Source organism: Mus caroli, chromosome 6 (genome assembly GCF_900094665.2).
Source record: "Mus caroli chromosome 6, CAROLI_EIJ_v1.1, whole genome shotgun sequence".
NCBI classification, from domain to species: Eukaryota; Metazoa; Chordata; class Mammalia; order Rodentia; family Muridae; genus Mus; species Mus caroli.
Genome location: NC_034575.1, coordinates 138,509,995 through 138,525,739, shown reverse-complemented (window position 1 = coordinate 138,525,739; position 15,745 = coordinate 138,509,995). Strand labels below are relative to the sequence as shown.

At 41.4% G+C, this 15,745-nt stretch overlaps 1 protein-coding gene across 4 annotated transcripts in view; it reads right to left on the bottom strand.

The window, feature by feature from the left end:
• Positions 1 to 15,745, bottom strand: part of Aebp2 (AE binding protein 2) — an 87,347-nt gene that overhangs the window by 48,517 nt on the left and 23,085 nt on the right. For 2 of the 4 annotated variants that reach the window (XM_021164951.1, XM_029478440.1), the window contains exons 5-8: positions 15,292 to 15,416; positions 12,678 to 12,745; positions 11,550 to 11,663; positions 8,984 to 9,010 (exon numbers count right to left, since the gene is read on the bottom strand). In XM_021164951.1, the coding sequence (XP_021020610.1) occupies positions 8,984 to 9,010; positions 11,550 to 11,663; positions 12,678 to 12,745; positions 15,292 to 15,416 (334 nt within the window). Of the gene's footprint in view, positions 1 to 5,931; positions 8,451 to 8,983; positions 9,011 to 11,549; positions 11,664 to 12,677; positions 12,746 to 15,291; positions 15,417 to 15,745 lie in introns of those variants that run through there. The other 2 variants (XM_021164950.2, XM_029478441.1) reach the window with 2 other exon arrangements.

The window sequence follows — 15,745 nt, the reverse complement described above, 5'->3', positions numbered from 1 at the left end:
GAGGGAGAGGGAGGGAGAGAGGGAGGGAGAGAGAGGGAGGGAGGGAGGGAGGAGCCAATGCTACCTTGCTCATTTCATGAGATCCTCATGGACTGGGTGGAGGATAAAGTGGTATGAACAAGCAAGGATCGTCTGATCCAGGAGGTTCATGTTTTTGTCAAGGGTTGGATGAAATGATCCTAGACATGGTGTGTGAAGTATACTAGGCTGAGCCTTCAGAGTCTACCAAACAACAGAGAAGGCCGGTTCCTAACTGCAGCCACAGCAGCTACTCGTCTGCACTTCACTTTATCCTCATCTCATTAAAGGTTGAGTCTTCAGCTACTTAACTTAGTACTCATTAAATGTTTGAAATTTCCGTATGACCACAACCAGCCAACCACTCTGTGCCAAATGACATTCCCTATTTCACACAATGTTATGCTGATAAACTTTGTCCCTCAAGGCATTTGGCCAAAATTAACCATACAAAGGAGGCAGAAAGTTAATTTTTGGCTTGGCCTTGTTTTAGTGAGGTTGTATTTAGGAAGAACTCTCTTTGCCAATTTTGAATACGCCTCATGGGAAGGCTTTGATATACATACACACACACACAGATAGATAGATAGATAGATAGATAGATAGATAGATAGATAGATAGAAAAAATCTTTGCACAAAGGTAAAAGGGACATTTTATTGTAGTTTACTTTGCCCTAAGGTTTGTTTTGTTTTGTTTTAATCCAATAAAAAAAAAGAAACTGAAGAGAGATGGTATTACATGTCTGTAAACCCTGGCTAAGGCAAGACAGCCTGGCTAACACAATTTTCAGGTGAGCCCAGACTAACAGAGGTAAGGAGGGAGAAAAGGAGAAAGGAAGAGGGGGAGAGGAGCAAAGGGAGCAGGGTCAGAATCTCTTCCTGTGGGCATTGAGAGGTCCCCAATTTTTTCCAAATGTGATGTAAGAAAGTATTGTGCCCTTAGAGTTTCCTTCCTACACTTGAAAAGGGAAACACAGAAACACAGAAACCTGGCCTTAGAATGTAGCAGACCTTGCCAAGCTATCTCAGAACCATCTGGCACTTGCTATTTGGTGTCTACTCTATATTCTCATCAATCTTACCCCGACTGTTCCACAGGACCCAGAATGCTGACATCAATTTGGATACACAGGAAGAAGACAAGGCAGTTCTGATCAGTGACTTGAGCCATGAATTAGTTCTTTTATCCTTTGGCAGCTGATAAGCACATCAATTTATTGGAGGATGGGGAGAAAGAAGTTAAGCTGGGAATGGCGACACACACTTAAATCCTAGTTCTATGGAGACAAAGGCAGGCAGATTTCTGTGTATCCAAGGCTAGCCAAGACTACAGAGACCTTGCCTCAAAAGAAAAAAAAAAAAAAATCACTAGGTCCTATCCCATCTGCTCAGTGGTTCCTCAGGTCTCCTACTCATGCCCACCCAGACTTTTACAGAGGGGGAGGATGGTACTCCTCTTTAGGAATGTGTGACAATCTTAGAGGCTAAAAATGAGTGCTGCCGTCTATTTGAAATCTGTCACTCCTCAGCACTTTTGAGTGTCCCTCCCCCATTGGTATAGCACTCACACTACCACGTTGGTCATCCTTACCAGTTTAAAAGCTAAGTGCCCTCAAGTCATCAGACGAACACTGTATGAACTCCTAACAGTTCTATGCACTTCTAAGACATTTTTAGTGTATAGTTGGTTTAACAAAACCATTTTCTACCTCCATTCTAGTCAGGTTTTTAAAGATACTCTTCCACCTGCTCTTTGTTTCTCAGCAGTTATGATTGTATGCATGCACACATATGCATGTTTATGTATGTGTTCACGTGTGGGTGGAAGGCCTATGATCAACAGTGTCTTCCTCAATCCCACCTTATTTACTGGCACAGGGTCTTCTCCCTAAACTTACCAACTCGGCTAGACTGGCAGGAGAGGAGGCTCCAGCCTCAATGTAAGGATTATAAGCACACACAGCCTTGCACTGCTTTTTTGTTTAGTTTTGTTTTGTTTTTTTGGTAGGTAAGGAGCTGGTGATCTGAATTTAGCTAAACAGTCTTCATGGCTGCACAGCTGAGTTCTCCTGACCTGCCATGTCATTTAACATGTCTGTGTGTGTGGTGTGTGTGTGTGTGTGTGTGTGTGTGTGTGNGTCCTCAAAGATAACTTCCTGCCATATAAACTCATCTTCAAGCACAATAAAATGTCAGTCCAAGAAATCTGCGGGTTTTATTGGGGGGGGGGGGGACGCTGAAGAGATGTCTCAGCGGTTAAGAGCACTGTCTGCTCCTCCAGAGGTTCAATTCCCAGCAACCACATAGTGACTCACAACCATCTGTAATGAGTTCTCCTGCCCTCTTCTGGCCTGCAGGCAGAAAGCTGAATGTCTAAATAAATCTTTTAAAAAAAGGAAATAAAGAAATCTGAGTTTGTCCCTTTATCATTTCTATCTGGGAATATAATGAAACTAACGCATACCCTACCATTCTCCTCTGGCCTCTTGGTCTCTACATTTTGCTACATGTGCCCTGTGCTGGCATCATTTCTAGTAATGCCTGCATGGCTCTAACTCCTTTGTCTTTGCTCACAGGAGCTTACTATCTGTCTCAAAACCACATTGTAAGTTCACTCTCAGCCCCATTTCTTTATAGTATTTGCATATCGACTGTCAACTCCCATCCACACACTTCTACAGATCAAAAATAGTTTAGAGACAGGCAAGGTGGCAACATACCTTTTATCCCAGCCTCAGGAGCCTAAGGCAAAAGTTAAAGGCCTAGAATGTGTGAGGTGTTTCAATGAAGGACGGGAGTCATCCTGGAAAGACAACTCAGTGGGCTGCTGGCCCCAAATTCAGTTCCCAACATCAGGGGTAAGGAATTCACGACTAAACTACTGAAATATTGTCCTAGTATCTCCAGTGCTAGTGTATGGAAACGTATCCCAAATCACTGTGTGAAATCTGATAAGCCAGAGCGCTGTTACAGAGGCAGAGGATTAGACAGGAGGACAGGGCAGTACACACAGGTGTTCAAGGTCATCTTGAGCCACATACATAGTGTATACCTGTCACAGGCAAGAACTTTGGGGCAGAGCTACTAGCTAGCCTCAAATGCACAGGGGCCCAGCAACAGAAACTGAAGACAGGCCAAACAGATCATCCAATTCCCACCCTAATCACCTAATAAAACTCTAAGAGCAACTTCAAGTCATAGGTGTCCAGCCGACTACTGTTCCCAATACTGACTTCAAATACAAACAGCTGAGAGGGAGAAGCACAAAGTCTAGTTTTCTCTATTATCAATCTCAGTTTGGTAACTACAACTCATATTGCTACAGACGTTTAGAACATTTCGAAAAGCACATCTGACAAGGAAATGAGACCTATGTCATAAAAGGGGGGGGGGGGCGGAGGAAGGCACCAAGGGAGGCAGATGGAATGTATGATGTACACAAACAAAAATGTAACAATGAGACCGCTTTCTGTGTATTGACCTTTAAAGACAAGATTCCTGATAGCATTCTCCCAGTTCTAACTGTAGCTTGCACACTGGCTACAGATTAGTTCTCACGGAAATTATGTTTGTGTGGGTTAAGTACAAGGCCCCAATGGAGTACTGGATCCTGTGCTGCTGGAGTTACAGGTGGTTGTGAGCAGCCCAACAGGCACTGGGAAATAAAGTCAGGTCCACAAAAGCAGCACACTCTGCCACTGAGCCACCCCCTCAGTCCACTCATCTTGTAAAGGGTTCATGTATACTTTGTGTTTTCAGCATCTCTGATTTAGGATTCGTGTCTGCTTTTTAACTGCACTGTCCATTCTTACTCAATGTGGAGCCACTGCTACTGTGTGGACTTCCCAACTGTGTGTTCCAACCATATCCTTCTGCGCAGAAGTCAGACCACTCAAAGACCAAGGAGAAGGCATATGCTGAGACACAAACAAGAGACTGACGAATGTCTACCTACAGAAGCTGACATCCACCATGCCTGCACCAACAGCCAATGAGGACCACACAGAGACATTTATGAACATTTAGGTCACTCGTGAACAGTATCTGGCAGTGTTCCTGGCTAGACTAGCTGCACTAGACTTGGCAACCAAGAGAAGACTCAGGGCTGGGGTAAGGCACTGGACGGATAGGGTAAGATGCTGGGCTCTTCCCCAGGTGCACAAGCACCAAGAACACAACTATAAAAACCCCAAGCCATGATTCAAGACCCACCCCAAATGTAATCATCTACACACAAGAACCACAGTCATCAGAATATAAATTTGTGAACAATTCCTTTACAAGAAACATAGAAATCATTATAAAATTGTAAAATTTAAAGACACATTTTCTTCAGCCAGAGAATGTCAACCTTGAGGAACACACAACAGAGGACAGCAAGGCTCTGCAGCCTTCTAGAGAAACCACAGGCCAGACAGGTCCTGAGGTCAGAATTACTGAAGACGCCACTTACAGCAATTTTATTGGTCTAACTGTTCTTAGAGGGGTCTTCCAAAAACAAGCTATATTTAATGGGATTAAATAAATCAAAATAATTACATTTCAACTGAGATTATTAAAAAAAAATATCCACAATCCTTCGCACTGAAGATGTTTAGGTGTCCACGCATTGGTCCCTTTATCCTGTCTGTGAGTAATGGCAGACATCACCATCCCATGCTAATCTCAGCCTTCAGTGTCCTCTGCCCTGCAGTTCCCCACAGCACCTTACTAACAGGACAAACACTTTGTCAATTATTCTGTGTGGAGTATAATCCTGGCGGACTGAGGGGGCATCAGTGAGGACATCATAGTGAGATTAAACACATCTTATCATCACCTTGTTCATTGCTGAGACGCAACTTGGCATAGTTGGAATAATACTGACCTAGAGAAAACCTGCTTACACCCTTTTTGCAGATTAATAGTCTACAAACTTAACTTTGGAAAGAAATCAAGCTGGGTAAGTTTTGTTTTTAAATTTTAACAATATAAAAGTCATAATACAACATTTCATGCCTATATTTAAGGTTATTCAGGCTCTAAAGGAAATAATAGAAATTACAAAATATTCTCGCCTTTATTACAAAGAAAACCTCTACAAATGTTATATTAAAGCTATAGTGTTAGAATTGCAAAATGCCCTACACCAGGTCATAAGATTCTTGAACAATTAAAAAAATATTTATACACAAACTTTTAACCTTTTATGAAATAGAATAGAAAAATATCTTAAATTAAAACCTCACAAAGTGCCACTCTGCTTTAAAAAAAAAAGACTTCCAAATAACATATGGTTTGAAATTTTCTTTACAAATCAACTACATTTGTTTATGTATCTCTGCAACCTGAGGCCTTGTCGGACACACCGCTGTGTCAGTCAGGCTCTCTACTAGACGTCTTTAGGATTTATACAGGAAGGAGTGTTATAAAAATTAAACAGTAAAGCTATCTACACTGCTCCAACCACATTTACCCACTCTGACATTCAGCCAATGTTATCTCATCTCTTGTTGACCATGCATCAAGAAAACAGTTCAAGGCAAACAACAGAACACACATGTCTTTAACTCTGGCAAATTCTACCTTTGTAGAAGATTATTTGCACATTTAATTGTTGGGGAAGACAATTCTCCGGTCTGGTCTCTCTTCAGACCACGTGACTCCCAGGCATGGAACTCAGGCCACCATGCCTGCTGCCCAACACTTTCACTGTGAGCCACCTCAATGGCACCTACTTCCCTAATGTGTGACACAGAGAAAAAAAATTCTAATTATCAGTATTTCTTCTTTCCTTTTTGGTTTGTTTGCCTCAGGATATCACTTGGGCCTTGAACTCTTGGAAATCCTCTTGCTTCGTCCTCCCAAATGCAGGGCTTTAGTCAGCACACCCGGCCTTTTATGTTCAATGAGTGAGACACATGTGAAAATACTTGAGGGTTAAGTATTGTCCACTTTATTTCCTTTTCATCTGAAATTCAGAATTAATGTGCAACCACATTAATGTATGAACAGATTTACTAGAAAAATAAAGAATTTTAAATTTTTACAACATTTACTACTTCAAGATTCTTTTAGATAGAACAAATGTTCCTTGTGGTTGAAATGCAGAATCTGACTTACAGATTCTCATTCAATCCCTGAAAGACAAAGCACACGTGGTAAAATTGTAGATCCTCAACAATATTAAGAAATTTAACATGAAAAGTTCCACCCAAACGCCATGTGCTTCGTTCGGTGCCTGTGGTAGCACTTCCTGTCAAGTGAATTAAACCATCTTCTTGGTGCTCTAGCCCCGTGCTCACTACTATCAACATGGCCATACTGAGTGCAAACTGTGTGGTCTGTGTTCACTGCTCCAAAACTGTTACCAGCTACATACATGATATGAGTAAGCACCTCTGTATAGAGCAGCATAACACCTCAGGCTCTCAGGCCGGCCCCTAAAGTCTCACTACTCCAATAGGCCACTGCAGGGAAAAAGACAAGTAACAGCTATGAAAATGAGAGCAGGGCCTATGGTCTACACTGTCCAGACATGGATTTGGGGCAGAAACAACCCAGGTCCACCATAAATGTCATATACCGACAGGCACAGCAAGATCGGAGCTGGGTAAGCAGAAACATTGATGGATGTTACAGACTTAACTTTCCAATCACATTTGAATGTATATGTAGATATACATACACACAAGTTACAAAACTAGCTTACTTACTATTCTTTTTGGTGTGCTAAGAAGTGTCAAGCCCAAGTCAATCAGAAGCCAAGGGATCCTGAATACCTGGGCACTCAGAGGCTAATCAACAACCAGCAGTATGGTTTGACATCACAAATTTTCTACATTGATAGTAATGTATGTTCTCTATGCACCTAAAGAAAATGTTGAATGTATATTTCCAGATGTCATCCTAAAATTAAATTGAATTGTTACAATTTGAAGCTAAGTATAATTTGCTTTGTTTTATTAGAAAAAATACTCAAGCAAGGTCTACAATCATCGGTCAATTAAGAATGACTTACAAGAACATGAGAAGTAAAGTAAAAATGCAGGTACAAACTATATGTCTCAAACACTCTATTTGGCAATATTTTAACAAACCAAAATGTTAAAGGAACATAGGAGATCGGAGAGTACTTTGCAGATACAGAATAAAACAAATGATGAAGTGCTTAAGCAAAAGGAAAAACATAGTAAAAACACACTGCTTTCTTCTTCTGAAAATAGACTCCTGTTAGCTACAGAGCGTCTTAGCCGACCGTTCCCGAGCGAGCGAGCGAGCGAGCGTGCCCATCCCCAGTGCTTCCCCCCTCGTCCCTCAGGCTCCATGACTGTTCCATGCCTACCTCTGCACCCAGTAAAGCCCCCCATCCTTTTAGGGCCTTGTGTGTGTGGTCTTTCTTTTTTAAGCAAATGAGAAATGATCTATGTATCATGGAACCTTTCCCATTTTGGAACCAAAGAATTAATTTGTCCATTCTTTAAAAAATTTAGAGTAAAAACTGCTGGTATTGCTGTCACTGTAGGGAGTGAGACCTCCAAGGAAGGAGTGCTTTCTGCAGTCTGACTGCATAGCAGCGGGTGCTTACTTTAAGGTACCTCTCCCAACAGTAAGGAACAGCTATGACGTCAGCCACTGTCAGAGGGGAGGGCCATAAACTTTATTATGGGTCTCGGTCCTCCCTCAGAGACTTTCTGGAAGGACGCCCGCCCAATGCTTTGTTCTTAGACATTAACAGTAGTACACAGTCCCTTCAGTCTGCAGACATCTCTCCTAAAGGTGCTTTGTTAGCAATCCCGCTGGCAGCACTAGTGAGTTACAATTTCCTTCAATATTATTTCTACCATAATATATACATTGACTTTCATGCCTCTAGAAAACATCTACAGTACATTTCATAATAGAAAAATATATTACAAATCTGCTGAATTATTTACAAGCAACGTTCTATTATCTCTATGCAACATTTGTTTGATACAGTACTGACAAGTTACACATTTCTGTAAAAGTTAAAAAAATTCCATATGGCTTCTTGCCTGCCAAGCAAGAAAGTGATTTTATTTTCCTTTTCAAAACCAACTTTGGTGCTTAAAAGATTCAGTTTGAAGATATTTTTAAAAAAAAATACAATTTTTTAACATTTAAAAAGAAACTCAAAAAAACAATTTCCTCAGGAAAAAAAAATTAAAGAGTCAGAGGTTAAATGAAAATATGGAGATTTGAAACTGAGGTTTTTTTCAAAAACCATTAACAAAAGAGTTATGTAGGTAAATATTAACACGCTGTCCCCATGAGAGAGAGACCCTAGTCCTGAAAAGGGAGCCACCAGACACACGGCAATACTCTTTAACAGTGATTCTCAGACCTAATTCGATAGATGAATTTTTAGTTGATTGCAAATGTCGTTCACTGTTTGCTTAAATACAAATTGAACATTTTTCTTATCAGAGTTCTGCAAAAGAACACAAACGGCAACCAATCACATCTATTTATCATAGCTGAAAGGTTAGTTATCTCTCGACAATCGCCACTGTCTAAATATTTTCTATTAGGACTTCAAATCAACACACACTGTCAAGATGGTTATCTGACAGTGCTTTGGTATTTTTAAGGGCAATTGTTTGTCTCTCCAATAAAACTACTGTAATCACTAGAGGGGAAGAAAAAAAGCAGCTTAAGCAGCGAGCATGCAAAGCCTTTTCAGAAGCTGTTGAACTGAGTTGCCAGAGAGTGTCTGCGCAGTCTCCCACAGCGCCATTCCATGGCATGTGGACTACAGTATATATTAATATATTCCACAGAAGACCTACTTCATTCACAGAATGTCCACACTAGCCATAAATATTACTCTAAATATTGGACTTAAAAATAAATGAGGAAGGAAGGGGTTGACTCTAATGTGCAACTTTCCCTAAGCCCATTGTCAGTGACTAAGACTGCAGGTGTCCCCGCGTGTTTGCTTTTATGTATTTATGAATGTTTTACCTCTTCAACCTCTTCTGCGGCATTGTTCTAGAAAGAAAAAGAAAAGTTCTTTATTCAGTTGAATCAAAAACTTCAAAATATTAAAAATACTTGTAGAATTGAACATAGTGATGGTGACAGACTATCACATGAGGTGATTTCCAAGTGTGGATGTGTGCCTTCAGTCCCAACTGCTGAAGACTGAGGCAGGAGAATGCTTGAGCCTGGAAGTTCAAGGACAGCTGGGGCAACACAGACAAACCTGTCCAGGAAACAGATATACTGAGAGCAAAAGTAATTATCCTAAAACATACAGATAGAATGAGAAGAATTTACATCATTTTTAATTTTTAGAAAATCTGATAATTATTTCTATTATCAAGAGTTCCACGTCTAAAATGTATTTTTAACTATTTTTAAAGGTATGTTTATATTTCAAATAAATGTTCTTTGTAGTCACATTTGGAAGTGAAGTATACACTTTCTAGTAGAACAGTCATACTTTCATTTTGACATTATATATATATATGTGTGTGTATATATATATATATATATAAAATTTTATATATAATAATAAATTATTCCTCAAAAAACACAAGTTGGAAGGAATAACTTTTTCTCGTCAAAATCCAGCAAGTTAAACCCTGATCTCACACCAGACAGTCCAGCCTTTATTACTATCCCACAGACTTCCAGTTCTCTCAGTTCCAACTTTCAGAAGAAAAGCCCCAAAGACAAAGTTCAGTGCTAAGGTCTAGAGTTGATTCTTCTCGGCTGGTTGCTTTAATATAGTTCATGAGGCATGCATGTCTGTAAGCTGAGCACTCAGGAAGCTGAGGGGGTGGAGCCCCAGGACAGCCTGGGCTACACAAAAGTATCTCGTACACAAAAGAACATCCTCATTTCCCAAGAAGACGCTTATGTATCTTGATCCAGCCAGCCTGGTTTCTGTATTTCTGAACAATCAAATCTAAGTGTGAAGACTACTTTAAATCCCTTTCACTAACATATGTAAAGTGTTTTCTATAAAGCACAACACACAACAATAAGTTGATGTAGGAAAGGATGAGGGAAGAGGATGGAGAACACAGGCATGGGTGCTCATCCAGCTGTTAACGCTGAAGGTAACAGTCCTAACGCAAGTGAGCTCTCCCACAACAGAGCTCTCCTGGTTTCCATTACCTCCCCATAGAGAAGTAGGATCAAATCTAAGTGAAGCACCATGAAATAAATAATGCTCAGCTTTCAAAGTATGACTTTCCCATATTCTTAGTATGACTTCTCAATCTTATTCCATCTATCAAAGAGTAAGTTTCACTGCATGTATCACTTTCCACAAAGGCTATTTGAGTAAGGACGACCAAGAGTCTCAATGCTCCCTCATAGCAAGGCCCATGAATGTTAGCACTTTGCTCTCAGAACAATGCCTCAAACAGTGTCCTGATACACTGAAGGGCACTATAAACACCTTAGTCACAGGAGGAACAGGGCCTTTCAAAGAGTTTGATTCCTACATATGGAGCTTGTAGGGACAGAGACACAAATTAGTTGGTGGGACTCCTGACTGGCATAAGCACCCCAAGTTCTGATCACCACTACTCCACCCTACCCAGCTCTGGATTAGCTAACTTCATGATGGCTCATCTATCTGGTGATCTGTCAGTATCATCTTACTGCTGGCCAACCCATTCTAACAAGAAATACATTAAATTACAATGTCAACCTCAAAGTACAAGGCTGAGTGCCTTCTTAGTCACTAGTCTGTTATATGGGCCACACAGTAGGAAATGAACACCCTACTGCAGTTATGATCTATGCAGAGAGTTAGTCCCAGAGAGGCTGCTATGTTGTGTATCAGCTAAGAAAAAGTCCCAAGAATTTTTTTGAACTTCCGAGAACTTCTTTGAACCACAGTCTGAAACTGCCAGGTCAGATAAGCTGAGAAATGAGACTAGGGCCAGGCAGTGGTGGTGCACGCCTTTAATCCCAGCACTTGGGAGGCAGAGGCAGGAGGATTTCTAAGTCCGAGGCCAGTCTGGTCTACAGAGTGAGTTCCAGGACAGCCAGGGCTACACAGAAAAACCCTGTCTTGAAAAAACAAACAAGAAAAATAAAAGAAATGAGACTAGGAAATAGTTAACAAGCACAATGCTACTTAAACCTCTCTTGGGCAAAGTCCGGAGAGAATGTGAGTGGAGTATCGGGCATACACAACACACTCCATTTCTTTCCAGGCTCACAGAGTCTGACACAGGGACAATGAGGCAGCACTGATGACACAGCATGTGGGCAGTCCCACAACCCATGCACCACCCAAGAAAACTATTGGAAAGAAAAATCTAGCACAAGTTGCTTGTCCCAAGTCTAGAAATCTATGCTCGGAAGCCTTTTGAGCAGCGTGATTCTGAATGCTCTGATGAAGGATGTTCAATTAATCATGTCTAGGCAAAAAGAAGACAAAAATCTAGCATTTTAGATAAAGATTATATTTCATCTCTACTGAAAAATAAATTTCAACTCACCCAAAATTTAGTAAGATCAAAATAACAATTACAAAAGAAAAGTATATTGTCACAAAGTAAATTACCTGTAAATGTTTGGGTCCAACAGCAAGGCAGTATCTTTGGGTAGCTTTGATAAATGAACTACTTTCGTTTTTAACTGATGTCGTTCACTCTCATTCACCCATACATCTGGCAAACTATGAATTAAAAAAGAAAAGCCAACAATTTAGTTATCCTAGACGCACTGCTCCTGTGTCTTTACTTTTCTGATTCTCTGACAGAGACACCTATGTGCTTCTGCAAAGACAGGTGTGGCAGACCACACAGGTAGCAGCACACATTCAGTGGGTAGCATTTGGGGTATAGCATGGACTAGGAATTTGTACATTCTGGCTTCCAAGTAAATCAAAGAAAATCTAACACTTTGTTTCTAACTGCCAAAGAGAGGTCTCTCATAAGACTGAGCCGAAAGAGAAAAGGTATTGGAAAAGGAAGGAAAGGAGAAAAGGTATGTGTGACCAAAATCCTAAATTTAAGAGTATTTAATCCTACAAAAGAGTCAAGGCCCTTTAATATCTGTATTGTTCAATTTCCATAACAGTAGGATTATGATGACATTGAAATTTGACATTTTTAAAAAGTTTATTCTATTTTATATGTATGAGTATATGCCTGCACGTATGTGTGCCACGAATGTGCCTGGTGCCTTGAAGGCCAAAGGAGGGCATCTGGACAGTATGATGTGCCGTGTGTTGGGTGCTTTAAAAAAAAAAAAAAAAAATCAAACCTGCCTGCTCAAAACTCAGCATTAATAATAAAGACCATGAGCTCAGATAGTGGGTGACATGGAGAGGCCTTGTCTAAAGCAAAAACGCTCCATGTGGTAGCAGCTTTCTAACCCAAGACCAGTCCACAAAAGTGATCATGATGACTTCATAACCTGGGCAAGCAACCATGGCTGCTCGGAGACCAGAGGCTCCATGGTCCAGAACCCCCTCCAGCCGCTATCTGTCAAGCTGCCCTCTGACTGAGGGGCAGCCTCCTCTCTCTCAGTCCTCACCAGACACAGTGCAGTTAAGTACAAAGTATAAAAACCTCAGCTCAGCTGTCAACCCGACAGCCTCAAAGCGCAGTACATCCTGAAAGTTCAGTCATTTTCCCACTCACAATTTTACTAAGTAGAGCACGTTCCTCCCCCGTCAAGCACTCACATGTCCTCGGGCAGCCAGTGAAGCAGCAGCTTTGTCTTTCCAGACTCCTCCTTTCGCTTCGCTATCACCTAGTAACAGCACAGAAAGAAAGAAAGAGACAGAAAAACTATAACACCACTCCTCTATACTCTTAAACCGACATGGCCATGCCTACCAGGAAAGGCACTGCCACAACATCTTATCCTTTCTTCTTTGCACATGTCAACCTCTTCCCACAACACTGAAATTGCCAAGGTACCCACACACACTCATAAATTTAAAAAAAGAAAAGAAAAAAAAAACCAAAAACCTAAAGCAACTAATGGCTGTCAGGACGGCTCAGCAGTCATAAGCACTTTCTTCAAGGGCTAGTCTTTCTTGGGAGAACCGATCCCAAGTAGTAACTTCTGCTCTCTAGCTGGATGAGATACAAGAGAACAGAGAACAAACAAACCAGCCAGAACACAGGTTTGGTGGCATATACCTATAATCCCAGGAAAGAGGGTAGGGGCTCAAGGCTATCCTTGGCTACATGGACAGTCTCCATTACAACTGAGCTCCCCGTCGACCTGGGTTTCTCCTGCTGTGCTTGGTAGGCCAATCCATCCTTAGGAGCAGCCCACCTAGCTAGCCAGTGCACCAAACCATTGCTGAGTCTGAAAGCCAAGGTGATCCTGGTATTTACAGCAATCTAGAGCCCACACTGAGGGCTTGAGTTTGTGCCATTGCAATCTCCACACCACTGATACCAAGTTCAAGTTAGAAATGTCCAAATAGGGGCTGGAGAGATGGCTCAGTGGGTAAGAGCACCGACTGCTCTCTACGGAAGGTCCTGAGTTCAAATCCCAGCAACCACATGGTGGCTCACAACCATCCATAATGAGATCTGACACCCTTTTCTGGTGCATCTGAAGACAGCTACAGTGTACTTAGATATAATAATAAATAAATCTCTAAAAAAAAGAAATGTCCAAATAAATACTGTTATATTGTTCTCAAAACATATCACAACTAATAATAGAACTTTATACAAAAAAACAATTCTTTCCTCCACGATATGGAAGCCTGTAGTTATATGAATGCATTAGAACTAGACTTGGCAATTCATGGGACAATGCAAAAGTAGGTCTGGAGTTACAACAACAAATGCAGAACTCAAGCCAACACAGCATCACACCAGAAAGTGTGGTTCTGCTGACCTCTTCTGGAGAAAACCTCATTGAAGGCACACATTAGCACATGTGAGCAGTTTCAAGTATTTCATGACAGTTACTAACAGGGACACTTACAGCCACTTTAGCAGGGAATGCATGTGCTGCTGTGTATCTACAATCCCAGGCCTGAAGAAGCTGAGGCAGGAGTTTAAAGGTAGCTTTGTAGACTGCCTCAAACTATTCTATAAAGGTTGATTCTACTCAACATACAGCGGTGTCCATCACAGCCATGACAACTTGCTCAGCTGGCTGATTCCTCTGTAGCTCACAAGGATGCCCCCCCCCCCGCCTCACGTTTCACATGGACCCCACCCCACCCCCACGGCAAGGTCCCTCAGCGTGCACTCACTCCACGTCAGTGCAGGCATTCACACTAATGAAGTTAAGGGTTCAATCACTCATCGTTGGTTACTACCCACACAACATACACAGTATGTCCTAATCTGCCCAGGTCCTTAGCCTTACATATTCTCCTCCTGAGTGTTTCAACATCAAATCACACACACACAAAAACAATCACACAAAATACATTTTTTAAAAAACCCAATAAAACAAACACTAAACAATGGGGACATGCATGTGCTAACACTAACACACACACACACACTTAACTTTAAAAATGACTAGAAAAAGGCGAGAGACAGACTTGGTAGTCAAGAGTACTTGCTGCCCTTAAAGAGAATCCTTGAAGAGTTTGGATACCAGCAACCACGTGGCAACTCAAGTTGTCTCCAGTTTCAGGGAATCTGACCTCCTCAGACATCAGACACACATAGTACCATGATGTACACGCAGGCAGGCATACACATGCACATAAGTTAATAATACTTTTTAAAAAGAATGGACAATAAATGTGTTCCTTGCTAACCAACTGATTTTACTGTTTTTTGTTTCTAAGCTGATATTCTGCTTGTTCTGGGTTGAAAACCTAGCCCCAAGAAATAGTGACTCTCCACAATGTGCTGGTCAGCCACGGTTCTAGAAAACTAAGGTTATACCTGTGAGTCAAAACACAATTAAAAGTCTCCTCCTCCTTCAGGATATTGATGATATGTTCACACCCCCACCCTAGCCCCACCCAAACACTTTTCTTTTTGGTTTTTGGTACTAGAGGTTGAAGATTGGCCCCACAGCCTCCGTTATGCTAGGCAATTATTCTATCACTAAGTTCCACCCTTATTCTTCATTTTCAGCAACTAAGTTGCCCAGGCCGGCCTTACAGTTACTCTGGCCGAGGAAAGCTTGAACCTAAAGAAGCTCGGGCTTCATCTGCAGAGTGCTGGAATTCCAGGCATATTCTAACATACCAACAAATTTGTGACTTTAACAAAACCTCCTAAATTTTGATCAATTTATAAATATGAAAGCCAATGTATACTTTTGCCATTCTATCTAATTTGAAAGAAAAACAGAATACTTACAGTACTATGGAAAACAACACTGTGTCCCTTCCCTAGGCTTTCTATGTGAGCAGAGAGGTTAAAGCATATGGCTCGATGTCTTATGGCATCCAGTGTTTGTGCATCGAAGAAATCGTGTGGCCGCGCTGAAAGTCAATACAGAAAGGTTAAAGGCAGTTTAAAAGATGACAACTGTGTGCTTTGCAAACACAGGAGACTGCGGCTTTAACTGACAGGGAGCTAGCTAGTCCCTGCCCAGTGCCTAGCTGCACATGGCTTTGTCATCTGATACGGTGAGAACAGGCAGAATTCCAATTATCAATGAGTCCAGCACCTCCATTATCAGCCTCATAATCCACCAGCTTTATTTTTTTCATAAAAATTCTCAAAACTGCCGGGTGTGGTGGCGCACGCCTTTAATCCCAGCACTCGGGAGGCAGAGGCAGGCGGATTTCTGAGTTCGAGGCCAGCCTGG